We start from the raw sequence: 15339 nt of genomic DNA, 5'->3' as shown, positions 1-15339 counted from the left end.
ACAGAGAAACGTTTGTGAGCAAACCATTTGGTTTGATCATGAAGCCCTCTCCCACCAACCTAGTTGGTGGCATGCTTCATCATCGGGCCCACCACAGTGACACCGAATGTGTCCCGGGTGTGCTGCGACGCCTGGTTATAGCGGAGCTGGTATGATTGCTGAGTGTGCAGTGTCGTGGGTAAGTAAAGTTAAAGTTTAAAGCTATACAGTGGGTCCAAGTACCCAAGGGTAAAGAAAGATTTCAATCACTGGGCCCCTGTTAGCGTCTAAAAGGCAGACGGACGTGCTGGAGTATGGATTATGACCTCCTACGTCCTATGTGGTCTACATGTTTCAGCCAGGCCTTTATCTTTTAAACTGGCTTTCCTCAGGACCAAAGAGTATGTGATGGTGAAATAAGTGATACTTAATTTAAGTGGTAGTGTTTGTGGAAAAAATGTGTCGCACTTGCTAAGGTGCGGTATGTGTTAGAGGGGGGTTCCCTCTTGCTTTACTGTACACATAACATATAAGACACAGACAAACGTACAGGGAAGAGTCAATTAGTATTTTTAGCTAGGAACACAACATATTGCCGAATTCTAAGGTGTGTGCACGACCTAGATTCGACTAAAACGTGGTCATACTAGAAGTATGACAGAAGTGGGTTTTAGCGTAAACCGGTTGTTTTGTGGTGGGCTAAACAGCGAAATATTGCGAGGTGAGGTACATGAAAGTATTTTACATTATCCTCACACTGGCTTGTTGCTGTTAAAGCCTCCTTGGGTCACCTGGCAGAGAAAAAGACCCTGAATTTTCATTCGGGAAGGGGGAGAAGGGGAGAAATTAGGACCAGACCTGTGGGGAGATAAAGCCTACTTCTTACCCAGATCGTCTCTGTAGCAATGGGGTTACTCACGAAATTGTCGGTCTGGATCCTCCTTGGACCTGTTGCCCTTCTGCGGTGTCCCGAGTGACTGGGTCGGGCTGCTAGCAGGGTTTAAATAGCCCGCTTAACGATTTCCACCTGTAGCTTGGTGAAAATGGAAGATGGTGCAGACTCGCTGTGTTTGCCGAGTCATCTGGTTGCAGCGCATGTGCGCGGGAATCAGTGTGTTCTGGCGCAAGCGCAGTAGGGTTGGGTTTCACAAAGTTGTTGAACACACAAGCGCATGCGCGTTGCTGAACTTACAGTAAAGTAAATAAATAAATGTTACTAAGGGGCTGGGATACGGGGAAAACATTACGGGGATCGGTTCATTGTCATGTAATTAGGAAAGTCCTGACTCGTTGGAATTGCCATAAACAGCGCATGTGAGAGGAATCGGTGTCTATTTTCGTTGGCGCTGTAGGGATTGGGTGTCACATGGTGATTCAGCTCATGAGATTGCGAGCTTAGTCTGACTAAAACTGGCATGGTCAGTCAGTCAAAGGCTCAAGGGGAGTACATATATATGTGTTATGAATTATGGCTCAGGGGGAATATACATTTATATTAAGAATGTGGGTCTGCAGTTTAGGGAAGTACGGGCACCTTTCCTTTGTGTGTGACAACAGGCAGAGTTCAGTGTGTTATACTGTCTCATGTGACGAGTGAATTCCATGGGATGGAATCGTTCAGACCCTCTATCTGGGTGGACAGGCGGTATATCCAGCGCTGTTCCTTGGTCAAGAGTTTTCTCATTAGACTGGGTCACGCTAAACTGTTCAATGACAGTCCAGGTGAAGTCATTTGGGGTATGGTTATTGGCAAGGAAATGTTCAGTAAGTTTGCTTATGTTCTTGCCGCATCGGATGGTGCTCCTGTGTTCCGTAATTCTTGTCTTGATTTTTCTAGTAGTCATACCTATGTACCTTAGTCCACATTTGCAAGTTGTTAAGTACACCAAATTTGATGAATTGCAGTTAGTAAACTGGCGTTGTGTCCAAGTTTTGCCAGTTTCTTACTGTGGGTTTGTGGTATGTGGTCGTTGTTAGACCCCCTTGTTCCGCTTTGATGTTTAAGTCCAGAAACGCCAGTTCGGTTGGACTGCTTGTGCACGTGAAGCGGAGATATGTCACAGCTGTTTATCCATGCGAGGAAATTATCAAGTGACTCCTTGTTCCCCTCCCAGATTATGAAATGTCGTCGATATAGCGACGCCAGGTCTTGATGTTGGTGGAGAAGGGGTTTGTGGGTGCCTCAATGTGGGTCTGTTCGAAATGGTGGACGTATAGTCCCGCCACGCTGGGGGCAAAAACGCTCCCCATGGATGTACCGTTGGTCAGTAGAAAGAACTTTCCTTCATATTCAAAGTAGTTTTCTTTTAACGCCAGGGTGGCGCAGTGAAGGATGAAGCGTCTGGGGGTCCGGTATTCCCAGGTGTTCTCCATGAGGACGTCATGTAGTACTTGTAGGGTTGCTTCTTGGGGTAGGCTGGTGTATAAACTCTCTAGGTCTAATCCGACTAGGAGTTGTGTTGCTGGATTGAAGTCGGTGTCCTGGATGATATTAAGAAGAGGTTTCGTGTCCTTGATATAGGACGGTGTTTTTTGGACCGGCGGGTTGAGGAAGAAGTCACAATATCGTGCCAGTGGTTCCAGTAGAGATTGGATGCCTGACACAATTGGTCTGCCTGGTGGTGGGAGGATCCCCTTATGTACCTTGGGTACTGTATAGAAATATGGGACTCTGGCATTCTTGGTACAGAGATGCAACCCTACAAGTACTACATGACGTCCTCATGGAGAACACCTGGGAATACCGGACCCCCAGACGCTTCATCCTTCACTGTGCCACCCTGGCGTTAAAAGAAAACTACTTTGAATATGAAGGAAAGTTCTTTCTACTGACCAACGATACATCCATGGGGTGCGTTTTTGCCCCCAGCGTGGCGGGACTATACGTCCACCATTTCGAACAGACCCACATTGAGGCACCCACAAACCCCTTCTCCACCAACATCAAGACCTGGCGTCGCTATATCGACGACATCTTCATAGTCTGGGAGGGGAACAAGGAGTCACTTGATAATTTCCTCGCATGGATAAACAGCTGTGACACATATCTCCGCTTCACGTGCACAAGCAGTCCAACCGAACTGGCGTTTCTGGACTTAAACATCAAAGCGGAACAAGGGGGTCTAACAACGACCACATACTACAAATCCACAGCAAGGAACTCCCTGCTCAGGTTCGACAGCTTCCACCCTAGACCCCTAAGGGAGAACTTACCCTATGATCAGTTCTTGCGCATCCGGCGTAACTGCAGCAACATCAAAGACTACAAACTGCAATCAACAGCCCTAGCCAACAAACTGGAGGACCGAGGCTATCCCACAAGAATCATCTCAAAAACATGCAAAAGGGCACGCAACCAAAATAGAGAAGCACTACTGGAAACAAAAATTAAACCACCAGAAACACCAGTGGTCACCTGTGTAACCACATACAACACAGCCTCAAACCAAGTATCAAATATCATTCGCAAAAACTGGAAAATTATCAACTCGGGAACCAGGAACTGGGAAAAGCCCCATTTTGCGTATAAAAGATCCAAGAACCTAAAAGACCAATTGGTCTCAACAAGACCCAGGGTGAACAACCAACCCACAGAGAATATGATCCTCAACACATGGGGCCTACCTAAAATAACTGACCACCAGCAGTGCAACAACTGCAGCGTATGCCACCTTACGTCACAATCCAAAACACTCTCTTTAGAAACTGGCAAAACTTGGACACAACGCCAGTTTACTAACTGCAATTCATCAAATTTGGTGTACTTAATAACTTGCAAATGTGGACTAAGGTACATAGGCATGACTACAGAAAAATCAAGAAAAGAATTACGCAACACAGGAGCACCATCCGATGCGGCAAGAACATAAGAAAACTTACTGAACATTTCCTTGCCAATAACCATACCCCAAATGACTTCACCTGGACTGTCATTGAACAGTTTAGCGTGACCCAGTCTAATATGAGAACCCTTTTGACCAAGGAACAGCACTGGATATACCGCCTGTCCACCCAGATAGAGGGTCTGAACGATTCCATCCCATGGAATTCACTCGCCACATGAGACCGTATAACACCCTAAACTCTGCCTGTTGCCACACACAAAGGAAAGGTGCCCGTACTTCCCTAAACTGCAGACCCACATTCCTAATATACATGTATATTCCCCCTGAGCCATAATTCATAACACATATATATGTACCCTCCTTGAGCCTTTGACTGACTGACCATGCCATTTTAAGTCAGACTAAGCTCGCAATCTCATGAGCTGAATCACCACGTGACACCTAATCCCTACAGCGCCAAAGAGAATAGACACCGATTCCTCTCACATGCGCTGTTTATGGCAATTCCAACGAGTCAGGACTTTCCTAATTACATGACAATAAACTGTATCCCCGTTATGTTTTCCCCGTATCCCAGCCCCTTAGTAACATTTATTTACTTTACTGTAAGCTCAGCAACGCACATGCGCTTGTGTGTTCAACAACTGTGTGAAACCCAACCCTACTGCGCTTGCGCCAGAACACACTGATTCCTGCGCACATGCGCTGCAACCAGATGACTCGGCAAACACAGCGAGTCTGCACCATCTTCTATTTTCACCAAGCTACAGGTGGAAATCGTTAAGCGGGCTATTTAAACCCTGCTAGCAGCCCGACCCAGTCACTCGGGACACCGCTGAAGGGCAACAGGTCCAAGGAGGATCCAGACCGACAATTTCCTGAGTAACCCCATTGTTACAGCGACGATCTGGGTAAGCAGTAGGCTTTATCTCCCCACAGGTCTGGTCCTAATTTCTCCCCTTCTCCCCCTTCCCGAATGAAAATTCAGGGTCTTTTTCTCTGCCAGGTGACCCAAGGAGGCTTTAACAGCAACAAGCCAGTGTGAGGATAATGTAAAATACTTTCATGTACCTCACCTCGCAATATTTCGCTGTTTAGCCCACCACAAAACAACCGGTTTACGCTAAAACCCACTTCTGTCATACTTCTAGTATGACCACGTTTTAGTAGAATCTAGGTCGTGCACACACATTAGAATTCGGCAATATGTTGTGTTCCTAGCTAAAAAATACTAATTGACTCTACCCTGTACGTTTGTCTGTGTCTTATATGTTGTGTACAGGAAAGCAAGAGGGAACCCCCCTCTAACACATACCGCACCTAAGCGAGTGCAACACATTTTTTCCACAAACACTACCACTTAAATTAAGTATAATTTATTTCACCATCACATACTCTTTGGTCCTGAGGAAAGCCAGTTTAAAAGATAAAGGCCTGGCTGAAACATGTAGACCACATAGGACGTAGGAGGTCATAATCCATACTCCAGCACGTCCGTCTGCCTTTTAGACGCTAACAGGGGCCCAGTGATTGAATTCTTTCTTTACCCTCGGGTACTGGGACCCACTGTATAGCTTTTAACTTTAACTTTGCTGAGTGTGCAGTGTCGTGGGTAAGTAATCATACCAGCTCCGCTGTAAAAAGGCGTCGCAGCACACCCGGGAAACATTCAGTGTCACTGTGGTGGGCCGGATGATTAAGCATGCCACCAACTAGGTTGGTGGGTGAGGGCTTCATAATCAAACCAAATGGTTTGCCCACAAACATTTCTCTGTTGAGTCGCCTCTCACAACTAAGCTAGTCCTTGTTGATAATTACTTAAAAAATAAGGTCTCATTAGATGACGAGACATGCTTTAGTCCCAATTAAGCACCTTCTCTGTTATTTTTATAGAGCAGTTGTTTGATATATATCACATATTGTGGTTTTTGCTGAAGTCAGTTTGTGAGAGACCCCCCCCTGTCCAGAACATCAAGGTCTCTCATTCCTTTTTTCCCTGGAATCTTTGTATGAAATTACTGATGCAAGAGCACTACATTAAAGCTAGGTAATTATGTGGTGGACTGGGTTTGAATGGTGATTTCCCCCATCACAGATTGTCCTTTAAATTGTTTGGTGTCTCTACCTTATGTAAGTGAGGTTGTACAACCTGGTGACGTACAAATGAATCCTCCTTTCTCTGATGTTTCTAATTTTCTATCTTGGAATGTAGCAGGTATTAGGACTGTTAGATAACCCAGAATGGGTCTCTTTCATCAAGAGATTTAATTATATTTGCTTTTAGAGTACATGATTATTAGAGACCTTTTTGTATTGAAAGTTATTATACTTTGGGGCTTCCATGTATTTCCTGAATGACTGGCAGGGCCAAGTGTTGGGCTTTTAATTTTGCAATTCACCTTATCGACTGGTATGTCTGGAGCGCCATCTCCTCTGCTTGCTTCCTCTTTCTCTGAATGCTCAGGAAAGTCTTCAGAAAGCTCACACCCAACACCAGGCGAACTGTCGCACAAGCTGTTGTCTCCAACAGACTCGACTAAGGCAACTCCCTCTACGTAGAAATCACCGCCCAACTCATGAGGAAACTCCAGAACACAGCAGCCAGGCTCTTCCTCTACCTTCCCAGACAGATGCACATCACTACTTTCCTCAGGAAATTTATTGACTACCAGTCGCAAAGAGATGCCAGTTCAAGCCGGCCACTCTTGCCTACAAGGCACTTCACAACGAAGAACCAGTGTACCTCAACAAATGAGTGAATTTCCACCAACCTTTCAGGAACCTCCATTCTTCATCCCTCTGCCTAGCAGCCACCCCACGCATCCACTGATCAAACAGCGGAGGTGGCTCTTTCTCCCATCTGGCGGCAAAGACCTGGAACACCCTCTGCCCCTGCACCTCACCATCGTTCCAGCAGTTCAGGAAGAACCCACAGCACCTCGAGACCCTTACGAGTAAAGCAGCTGCGCTTTGCAAATCCTAATTGATTCATTTATTGGACTGTTCAGGTCGCTGATATATCTTGGTGATTAATTTTTATAATAAGAGGATTGATCATAATAATCGTGAAACTGTTAATACTCTTGACCATGACAGTGGCAAACAGATAGCAAGGGCATAGTCTGGTCAATTCTACTGGCAGTAATTTTTAACACCTATATATGTAATATTTTTTCTAAATTAGATTGTGGTGGTCTAACTACGCCAGAAATGAGTTACTCTATTTTCACCATGATATTTATGGCAAAGCTTTGAAAGATGTTTTGTTGCATTGTAACTTGCTTTTCACTTGTGATATCTGTACTTTCGTTCCCCTCTCCTGGCACAAACCTTCACTGATAGGGATGTAGTTTCCAGTACCACTGTAGATTTAATTTTTTCAAGTTATTTGTGATCCTTCTTTTCTGTCACACTGCATTGTGCTGCTGATCACAACACGCTATTCTTGTCCATTTTGTTCAGGGCATAAGGGAACCCAATCGGTACACAGACATGCAGAACCCAAAGATGTAAAGAATGAAAGAATTAGTTTTAAAATTGCCAAATATAAACCCCATTCAGTTAATTAGTCATCTGTCTTATATAAATAAATGGGGAGAGCCTAGCCTGTCTTGACGAATATAGCCTATAAAGGTGCTACTCCTGAGCTCTAATGTCAGTTATTTTCTTTCTGCAACTCAAGACTTAGATCTGAAGCTTTTTTGTCCTGAGACTGCTTTTTGTTGATATTCAGTGTGCAAGGGATGTCACCCCTTAAGACAACAGGTTTTAAGTCCTGTAAGGACTGCCACAAACAGGTGTCTGTGGCATATCCCCACCAGTTTTGTCTGTGGTGTCTGGGTTCTATTCACAATTCTAAAACCTGCTGAGTCTGTACGTCAATGAATCTGAAAGCCATCAGGGAACACAAGGTGAAACTTTACATTGCCAAGCTCAAGAAGACGCCTCTCACCACCACCCCAGTGACTCACAGGGGACTATCTCTCCATTTTGAGGGAGGAAGTGCAAGCCCTTTTGGCGAAAGGGGCTGTGGAGAGGTTGCCGGTCCCAGAAGTAGGGTGCATTTGTTGAATTGTAACAGAGGGGGGGAGAGAGAGAGTCAGTGGATTCAGTCTCCCTGAATGTATACATAAACAAAGTGGAATCCACTCAAGGTGGTAGTGATCCTTAAAGTGAAGGGAAAACACACAGTGTTGTTTAAATGCCCCTCACACACCAACAGGCCCCTTGGTGTCATGCTTCATCATCGGGGCCTTCGCACCCCTCTACGGGATGCGGCGTGCTACGACTCGCGAATACGCAGGAGCACTTTGAAGTGGACTATGTGTGGGGGTGTGTGTAGGATCAGAAATGTGAGTGAGGTGAGGTGCGCCCAGTTGGCGAAAAAACTTAGAGTTCTAAAATATAAGACCTCATGAGCCTAAGCGTATATTGGGGATCCCTCCTTCCTGCTCAGAAAAGACGGTTACTGCATTGGCAATTCGCCTGCCTTCCCTCAACGCGGCTCCGAAGAAGTGAAAGCAGGCGAATTGCCAATGCAGTAACCGCCAACTGGGCGCAACTGCATTCGCTAACACAAAAAACACTGTTAGGAATATTACACATTGTGGTAATTTTATAAATTTTTTAAACACTTTCACATTTTGCATGTGAGTAAGGGGAGGGTAAGTGCATAACCCTTGTCCTGAAGAAGGAGGCTGAGACCTCCGAAACATGTTGACACTATATTAGTGGTTTTTGATACCTTAACTCGTATCTATCTAACCACGCCCTGCACTTCTTTTAATCATACCAGCCGGGGATTAAATTAAAAAAAAATTTCCTCCCACGTGCCAGGTATTTTTTAACTTTTCACTTTTTTCACCTCACCTCACTCACATTTCTGATCCTACACACACCCCCACACATAGTCCACTTCAAAGTGCTCCTGCGTATTCGCGAGTCGTAGCACGCCGCATCCCGTAGAGGGGTGCGAAGGCCCCGATGATGAAGCATGACACCAAGGGGCCTGTTGGTGTGTGAGGGGCATTTAAACAACACTGTGTGTTTTCCCTTCACTTTAAGGATCACTACCACCTTGAGTGGATTCCACTTTGTTTATGGGTGCATTTGTTGTTCATGTTAATTTCTGGTGCCCAAGAAAGATGGAGGTCCTCGGCTTATTCCAGACCTGCACCCTCTCAATGCCTTCTTCCCGGATGGAGAAGTTAAAAATGCTTGGCCCCAGGTCTTGCTTGCTCTTGACCAGGGAGAATTTGGGATTTCCAGGACCCCTATTTCCATACTCCCATCCTGCCAGCCCATCAACGGTACCTGTACTCCCCTTTGGTCTCAAACGTGTCCCTCGGATGTTCACGAAAGTGATGGTGGTGGCAGTACACCTTCGAAGGTCACCAGTGCCAGTCTTCCCCTACCTAGATGACTGGCTGTTGAAAGTGGGATTAACCCAGACAAACACTCCCCTTCATCTGAGCCATTCTAGACACTGTTCAGTTTCGTACCTTTTCACCAGAAAAGAGAGTGCAAGCCATGCAGGCTATGATCCCCATCTTTCAGCCTCAATCCTGGATTCCAGTGAGGTTGACTGCTTAGGCGTCTGGGATTGATGGCATCCTTCTGGTCAATCATGCCAGGTGGCATATGCGGGCTCTTCAGTGGAATCTGGAGTCTCAGTGGGCCCAACTTCAAAGGTACCTCTCTGACCATTTTCAGATTTCGCAGGAGACTGCAAAAGATCTGCAGTGGTGGTTGCTGTACCGCAGTTTGGTCAGCAGCAAACCCCTCTCCCCATCCCCACCCAGAGCCGACCGTAGCGACCAATTCATTGTTTATGATATGGGGCGGCCCTGTGGGAGAGGTGGAGATCAGAGGCAGCTGGTGTCTGGCGGCTGCCCGGCTCCACATCAGTATTCTGATGCTTGGCACTGACAGCCTTCCTACCGTCCATCAAAGGGAAGCTGGTACAGGTGTTCACGTAAACACTACCGCCATGTGGTACTGCAAAAAAAACGGTCAGAGTGGGGTCACAGACTCTGTACCAGGAGGCCTTTCACTCTTGGAAATGGATAGACCACGAAGGTATCGTGGTGGTGAGCAACCTAGCAGGTTCATTGAATGCCTAGGCGAACCAACTCAGCTGTCAGTGTCTAATAGATCACGGGTGGCAATGACATCCAGATGTGGTGCACAGCCTCTTTCGCAAATGGGGAGAACCTTGGCTTGATTTGTTCACCACTGCTGAGAATGCACAATGTTAGCACTTCTGCACAATACAGTTTCCAAGGTGTCTTTCACTCAGAGGCGCGTTACGCTTCGAGTGTTTGCATTTCTGCTAATACCACTCCTGCGCTGAGAAGATCAGGACAGACCAGACCCAAGTCATCCTAGTGGCTCTGGATTGGACTCGTAGAGTTTTGTATCCAGGACTCCTGGGTTTTGAGCATATGACCTCCAATCAGACTGTCCCTCCTGTAGACCTACTATTGCAGCAACAGCAAGGTTCTGAACTCAGTCCTTCACAGCCCCCACCAGTTTAAGAGGCGGTAGCGGAACACTTTTTACCTTTCTCTGGAGGTGGTTGATGTCATAGTGGTAGCCATGTGTCTCTTGACAAAAATTGTACGCACCTGTTTGGACAAATTTGTGATTTGGTGCGGCTCTTGTCAGGTTGACCCCTCCTAGCAAAACTGTCTGAGACCTTGATCTAGGCACAGTAAAGGGTTATTTTTCGGCCCTCTCAGCTTTCTTACGGTTGCCTGATCAGCCCTCTTTTTTCAAATCACTAGTTGAGATGCAATTTTTTAAATAGTTGCAACATGTTCTCCCTTCTCTATTTATGATACCCCAATGGGACCTCAATCTTGTCTTGACTTAAAGTGTACTCTAGTTGAACCACTCCAAAGCTTTCCTTTGCATCTTATTCACCATAAAAACTGAGTTCCTGATTGCCATGACCTCTGTATGGTGTGTGAGTGAGCATCAAGCACTGTTCATCCACCATACACAACCTTCTTTCCCGATAAGCTGGTTCAGGGAACTAGTGCCCCCTTTCTACTTAACGTTGTGACACCGTTTCATGTTGGTCAAAGCATCACATTACCGATGTTCTAAGCTCTGCCTCGCCCCCCCTATGGAGGAGGAGAGGTCTCATCGCTTGTACCCAAAAGGGGCGCTCAGTTTCTACAAAAATCATACCAAAGACCACTGAGCGGAAGCTCAGCTCTCTGTTCTGTTTGCAAGAGCTAAAAAAGATAAGGCTGTGAGGAAACCTACGATCTTGCACTGGATTATGCTTCGCATTAGCGAAGAAGCTGAGGCCAGAATGCTTGCGCACCTACTCTACCAGGGCGAACGCTGCTACCACTGCATAAGCATGTGAAGTACCGTTCCTGGACATCAGCCACACAGCTATGCGGGTTGAGAGGGGCATTTAGCCCTCTTGGTCCTGCAGGACTTTCTGGTTAGGTATTGCTTTGGTATTTATTCAGAATGTGAGGAATTTGCGGCTTGCAGTCTCTATCAGAAGAACATATTATTTACATTTGGTAATGCGTTTTCTGGTTGAGACTCGATCTAGCTGCAGATTCCTCACTAACTCTCCCATCTTCCCCATTCTGAATTTGGACTCTAGTAAGATCCCAAGTCTAGGAATTTGCACACAGATAAGCAAATGTTGTTTTTAGGGCTCCTCGCCTGGAGACACGGACAGTCTTGAAAGCAACTGAGATCAATGTATGGGAGTGGCGTCTGTGTGAATGCACACGGCGCCACCTTCCAGTGCAGAGGTACTACGAAACAAGTTTCCACATCCAGTCGGACGCCTGGGGAATATTCAGAGGCGGACGAGTCTGCAGCTAGAGTCTCTACCAGAAAAAGCTTAACCAAAGGTAAGTAACTTTTTTTTAAAGGTAATTGCAAACTTGTATGTCCATTATATTTGTAAGAATCTTGGCAACAGCAGCAAGCAGCGCAATACAGATGCTAGTTTGCAGGGTGTTTCGGAAGAAAATTGGGTTTTTAAGTAGAGTTATAACCATCCCTTGCTTTAACTCTGTGAGCACAGTTCTGGATTGTAAAGACAGTTTAATTATCAATCCGTGTATTTAGTTCTGCTCTTTCTTAAGGGATACCCATTGCAGTGAGGGCCCCTAACCTAGAGCCAACGTACAAGTGTCTGGTTAAGGATGCATATGATGACCCAGTTCTGATACCTTATTTAATAATGGGTTGTTTTGATAGTTGTCGATAGGGGCTGCGATGGAGGAAGGTTTTTGACAGGATTATCATATTTTCCTGCATTAATTGTAGACAGTGCTGTCAGTTTGAATAATGAACATAAAGGAGCAAAGGATGTGACTGAGTAACACAGGCTTTCTGCTGGTCGAGTCTAAAGAATTTATAGGGCAGAGGTGTGTTTATGTTGGTTTAAGTCACCCGACCTTCACACTTTGCAGTACGACTTGCATGTGTGCCTTAACCCCTTGCATGCTGATGATGGCCCCCATCCGTCATGCACTACGGTGCTCGTGTGCTGATGACGGCTAGGGGCCGTCATGAACCCGCCCACTCGAGATTTTGCCGCACAGGCGCGGAATCGCGGCAGCATTCAAGGGGTTAAATGTAGGCAATTAGTTGGGCAATCACAGCCATTTTGTTGGCAGTCGGGTTGGTCGGGGACAAAAATCCCTTCTTCACTGCTTAAGTAAGGTTTGCAACTATGCATGGAACCGAACTCACTTTGTTGGTTTCAGTAATTCATGTTAAGGGTGATCAAGGACCAACCAGTGCTCTTGTTTACACATGGGCCCTCTTGGTGATTACTCACAGATTGCTTTGTGGGTGATCAGAGGTGCACTCTCTTCAAAATCCAGCAGTGCTATTTGTTTCCTCAATCCTAGGAGGAATTTCTTACCTCTTTGAGGAGTCTGCTAAAGATTCTACCTCTCCTCTTAGCCTTCCTCTACCCTGGAATGCTAAGCTTCTTCAAATAAAAAGTGAGCATTCAATAAGTCTAATAGTTTGAGTTTAAAAATATTTATATAGCGCACTTTCACCAGCGGTTCATAGGTCAGCATATATTCAGTACATTTTCATTTGGGGCGTGCCCAACTCACCACTTGCATTCAAAGCTATCTCACATTTTTCAGGAGGAGTTAGTGATGTTGAGTACCATTTTCCTCTGTTGAACTATGACAAACCGATTAGGGGGAATTATCAATCTCTGATTAATATTGGTATACAGATGACCTCTGGCCAACAAGGCACTATTGCTATGCCCATAGCTTTCCAGAATAATAGACCACAGGAGATGCGGAATGGACAAGCAGCCCTTTTCTTTGTGGTTTCAGTTCAGGTTTTGCTCCTCTCGGGTCAAAAGTTGATTTGAGAACATGCTTGGTCCGAGCTAAGTGAGCACAAATGTGTCTTCTTGCTACACCATTCAAGTTATTTGTATTTGTAACTTTGAAACAAACATTTATACATATTTAGTTAATTAGTCTAGTCTAAAATGTTGCCTCGCTCCATACCTTTATGGACTAGCATTGGTTTGCCTGCTCTAGAGAAATGTTTCAGTGGTGTTTTTAACCCTTATGATTCTGTTTTTCGTGTTTAGTGACTTAATATTTTTTTCCACAGCAACAGTTGGGAAGAGCATGTCTTTGAGCTGGTTTTGCCGAAAGCATGTATGGTTGGGCATGTTGATTTCAAATTTCTTTTGAATTCAAACATCGCAAACATTCCACAGATTCAAGTGACATTGTTAAAAAATAAAGCACCAGGTTTGGGAAAGGTCAATGGTGAGTACAGTTTGTTTGCTTACTTTGAAGAATCTTGTAACGGTTAGTTTTGCACTAATCCAGGTTTCCTTTCAAGTATAATATGAGCTTTGAAGCAATATGTAGCCTGTTATTGTTTTCCTAAAATGTTTGAAATTAAATCCTGGGCTGAAATGTTTTAATTTAAATCATGGCATGGGATATTTATTGCAGAGGTTAATAAAGCCAATTGCTTCTTGTATCTGAAAGAGATAATTAGTTATGGATTCCAAACCTCAGAATTAACCATAGGCGTCAGACTGGATCCGGAGATTTTTTTTCGGAGCAGTACCCCTGCGCGTGTGTAGGTGGCTTCAGTCGACTCCACGTTAGTCGTTGGTGTTGTGATCGCCGGGATGACTTTGTGATATCCACTTAGACGCCGCTCTTGCACACATAAGTCACTTGTTTATTTTTCTATGCCAGCCAGCGCAGATCCGGAGAGAGCAGTACCTCTAGTCACTCTTTGACTGCATTTTTTAGACTTTTGACAACTTCTTTTAGAGTTGCTAGGACTCCTGGTGCACAGAGGTATCTCCCGTGCTCGAACTGGCTTAAAGGCTTGCAACTCCTTTTGCAAATTGACTTCAGTTACGGACCCGCACCTCGTGTTCCTTTGGTGTTTGGAGCTCGACCACAACTATAAATCGTGCTCCGACTGCCGGGCCATAAACCTGAAGTCCTTGTGAGAGCGGTCCCAAAAGCTTCTTGAGTCCCCGCAGTCCGCTCCGTGCTGTTCTAGGTCCCAGTTGAGAGGGAGGTCGCTATACCGGTCGCAAAGCCATCACCACCACTCATTGTCAAAGTCTTTGTCTATGGGTATGTCAAAGCACAAAAAGATTGCGAAGAAGCATTGTAGCTCTTTGCATTCTCCCCGTCTGTCAGCCGACGCAACGTGGGTTGCGGACTGTAGTCGTCCGGCTCCGCCCGCGGAGCCTGTTGGATCGACTCCGAGCCTCCCTCCCTTTCTGGGAGCCAGAGCGACCCCTGCCCAACTTTGTAGTTTTTACGAAGCCCTCCACTCGATCTTTGGGCAGCCCGACTCCCCTGGCGCGCCTTCGGGCCCTGCGGACTCTGCTGGGGACTTTAGACCTCCGATGCTGGCAGCTTCGGTCGAGGTACTGCAGGGCCTCCAGGGATACAGGCCTGGATCCGGATCGACACTGGTCGGCCTTACCACACCGCCTCCAGCGTCGAATCCACGGATGACACCTCCGCCCCCTCCGATGCCAGTTGTGTCCCCAGCAGGCATCGACCCCGCCCTCCATCCTGACCTGGACATGGAGCCGGACCGGCGTCGGCCGGCACCAAGTGGCACTTTTGTGCTAGTGTTTTATCCTGGTATTCCCTATCGCCCTGAGTGGCATCCAGAAGAGGACGAGGAGGACTGGGAGGGGTCTGGTGACTCTTTAGCTGACCAGTGGAGTAAACCGGACTGGAGAGAGGAATTGGGTGATGCCAGTGGTCTGGATACTTTGTCAGAACCTGGTGTCTCCCCCCTACCTTGGCACCGGAGGAAGGAGCCTCATACACAGTGATGTTGTGTAGTGCCGCTGAGGCCTTGAACCTTTAGCTTCCTACGGAGGCAGTCAGGACTAACCTCCAGACCGAGGTGCTTCAACCGGCAGCGGCCTCTTTCGAGCCCCTCCTGTCGTTCATTGAGACACTTACCAACATCCTTCTGGGCACCTGGTCCTAGC

General features: G+C 46.2%; 1 protein-coding gene across 6 annotated transcripts in view; it reads left to right on the top strand.

Annotated features, from left to right (window-relative positions):
* BIRC6 (baculoviral IAP repeat containing 6) overlaps positions 1 to 15339 on the top strand; it is a 2386688-nt gene that overhangs the window by 299902 nt on the left and 2071447 nt on the right. For all 6 annotated transcript variants that reach the window (XM_086926902.1, XM_086926900.1, XM_086926901.1 and 3 more), the window contains exon 13: positions 13461 to 13621. In XM_086926902.1, coding sequence (XP_086783028.1) covers positions 13461 to 13621 — 161 coding nt within the window. The remainder of the gene's footprint in view (positions 1 to 13460; positions 13622 to 15339) is intronic.

The sequence above is a fragment of the Lissotriton vulgaris genome, chromosome 6 (assembly GCF_964263255.1).
Source record: "Lissotriton vulgaris chromosome 6, aLisVul1.2, whole genome shotgun sequence".
Lineage (NCBI taxonomy): Eukaryota > Metazoa > Chordata > Amphibia > Caudata > Salamandridae > Lissotriton > Lissotriton vulgaris.
Note: the sequence above shows the minus strand (reverse complement) of the source record. Positions and strands in the feature narration are given on the sequence as shown.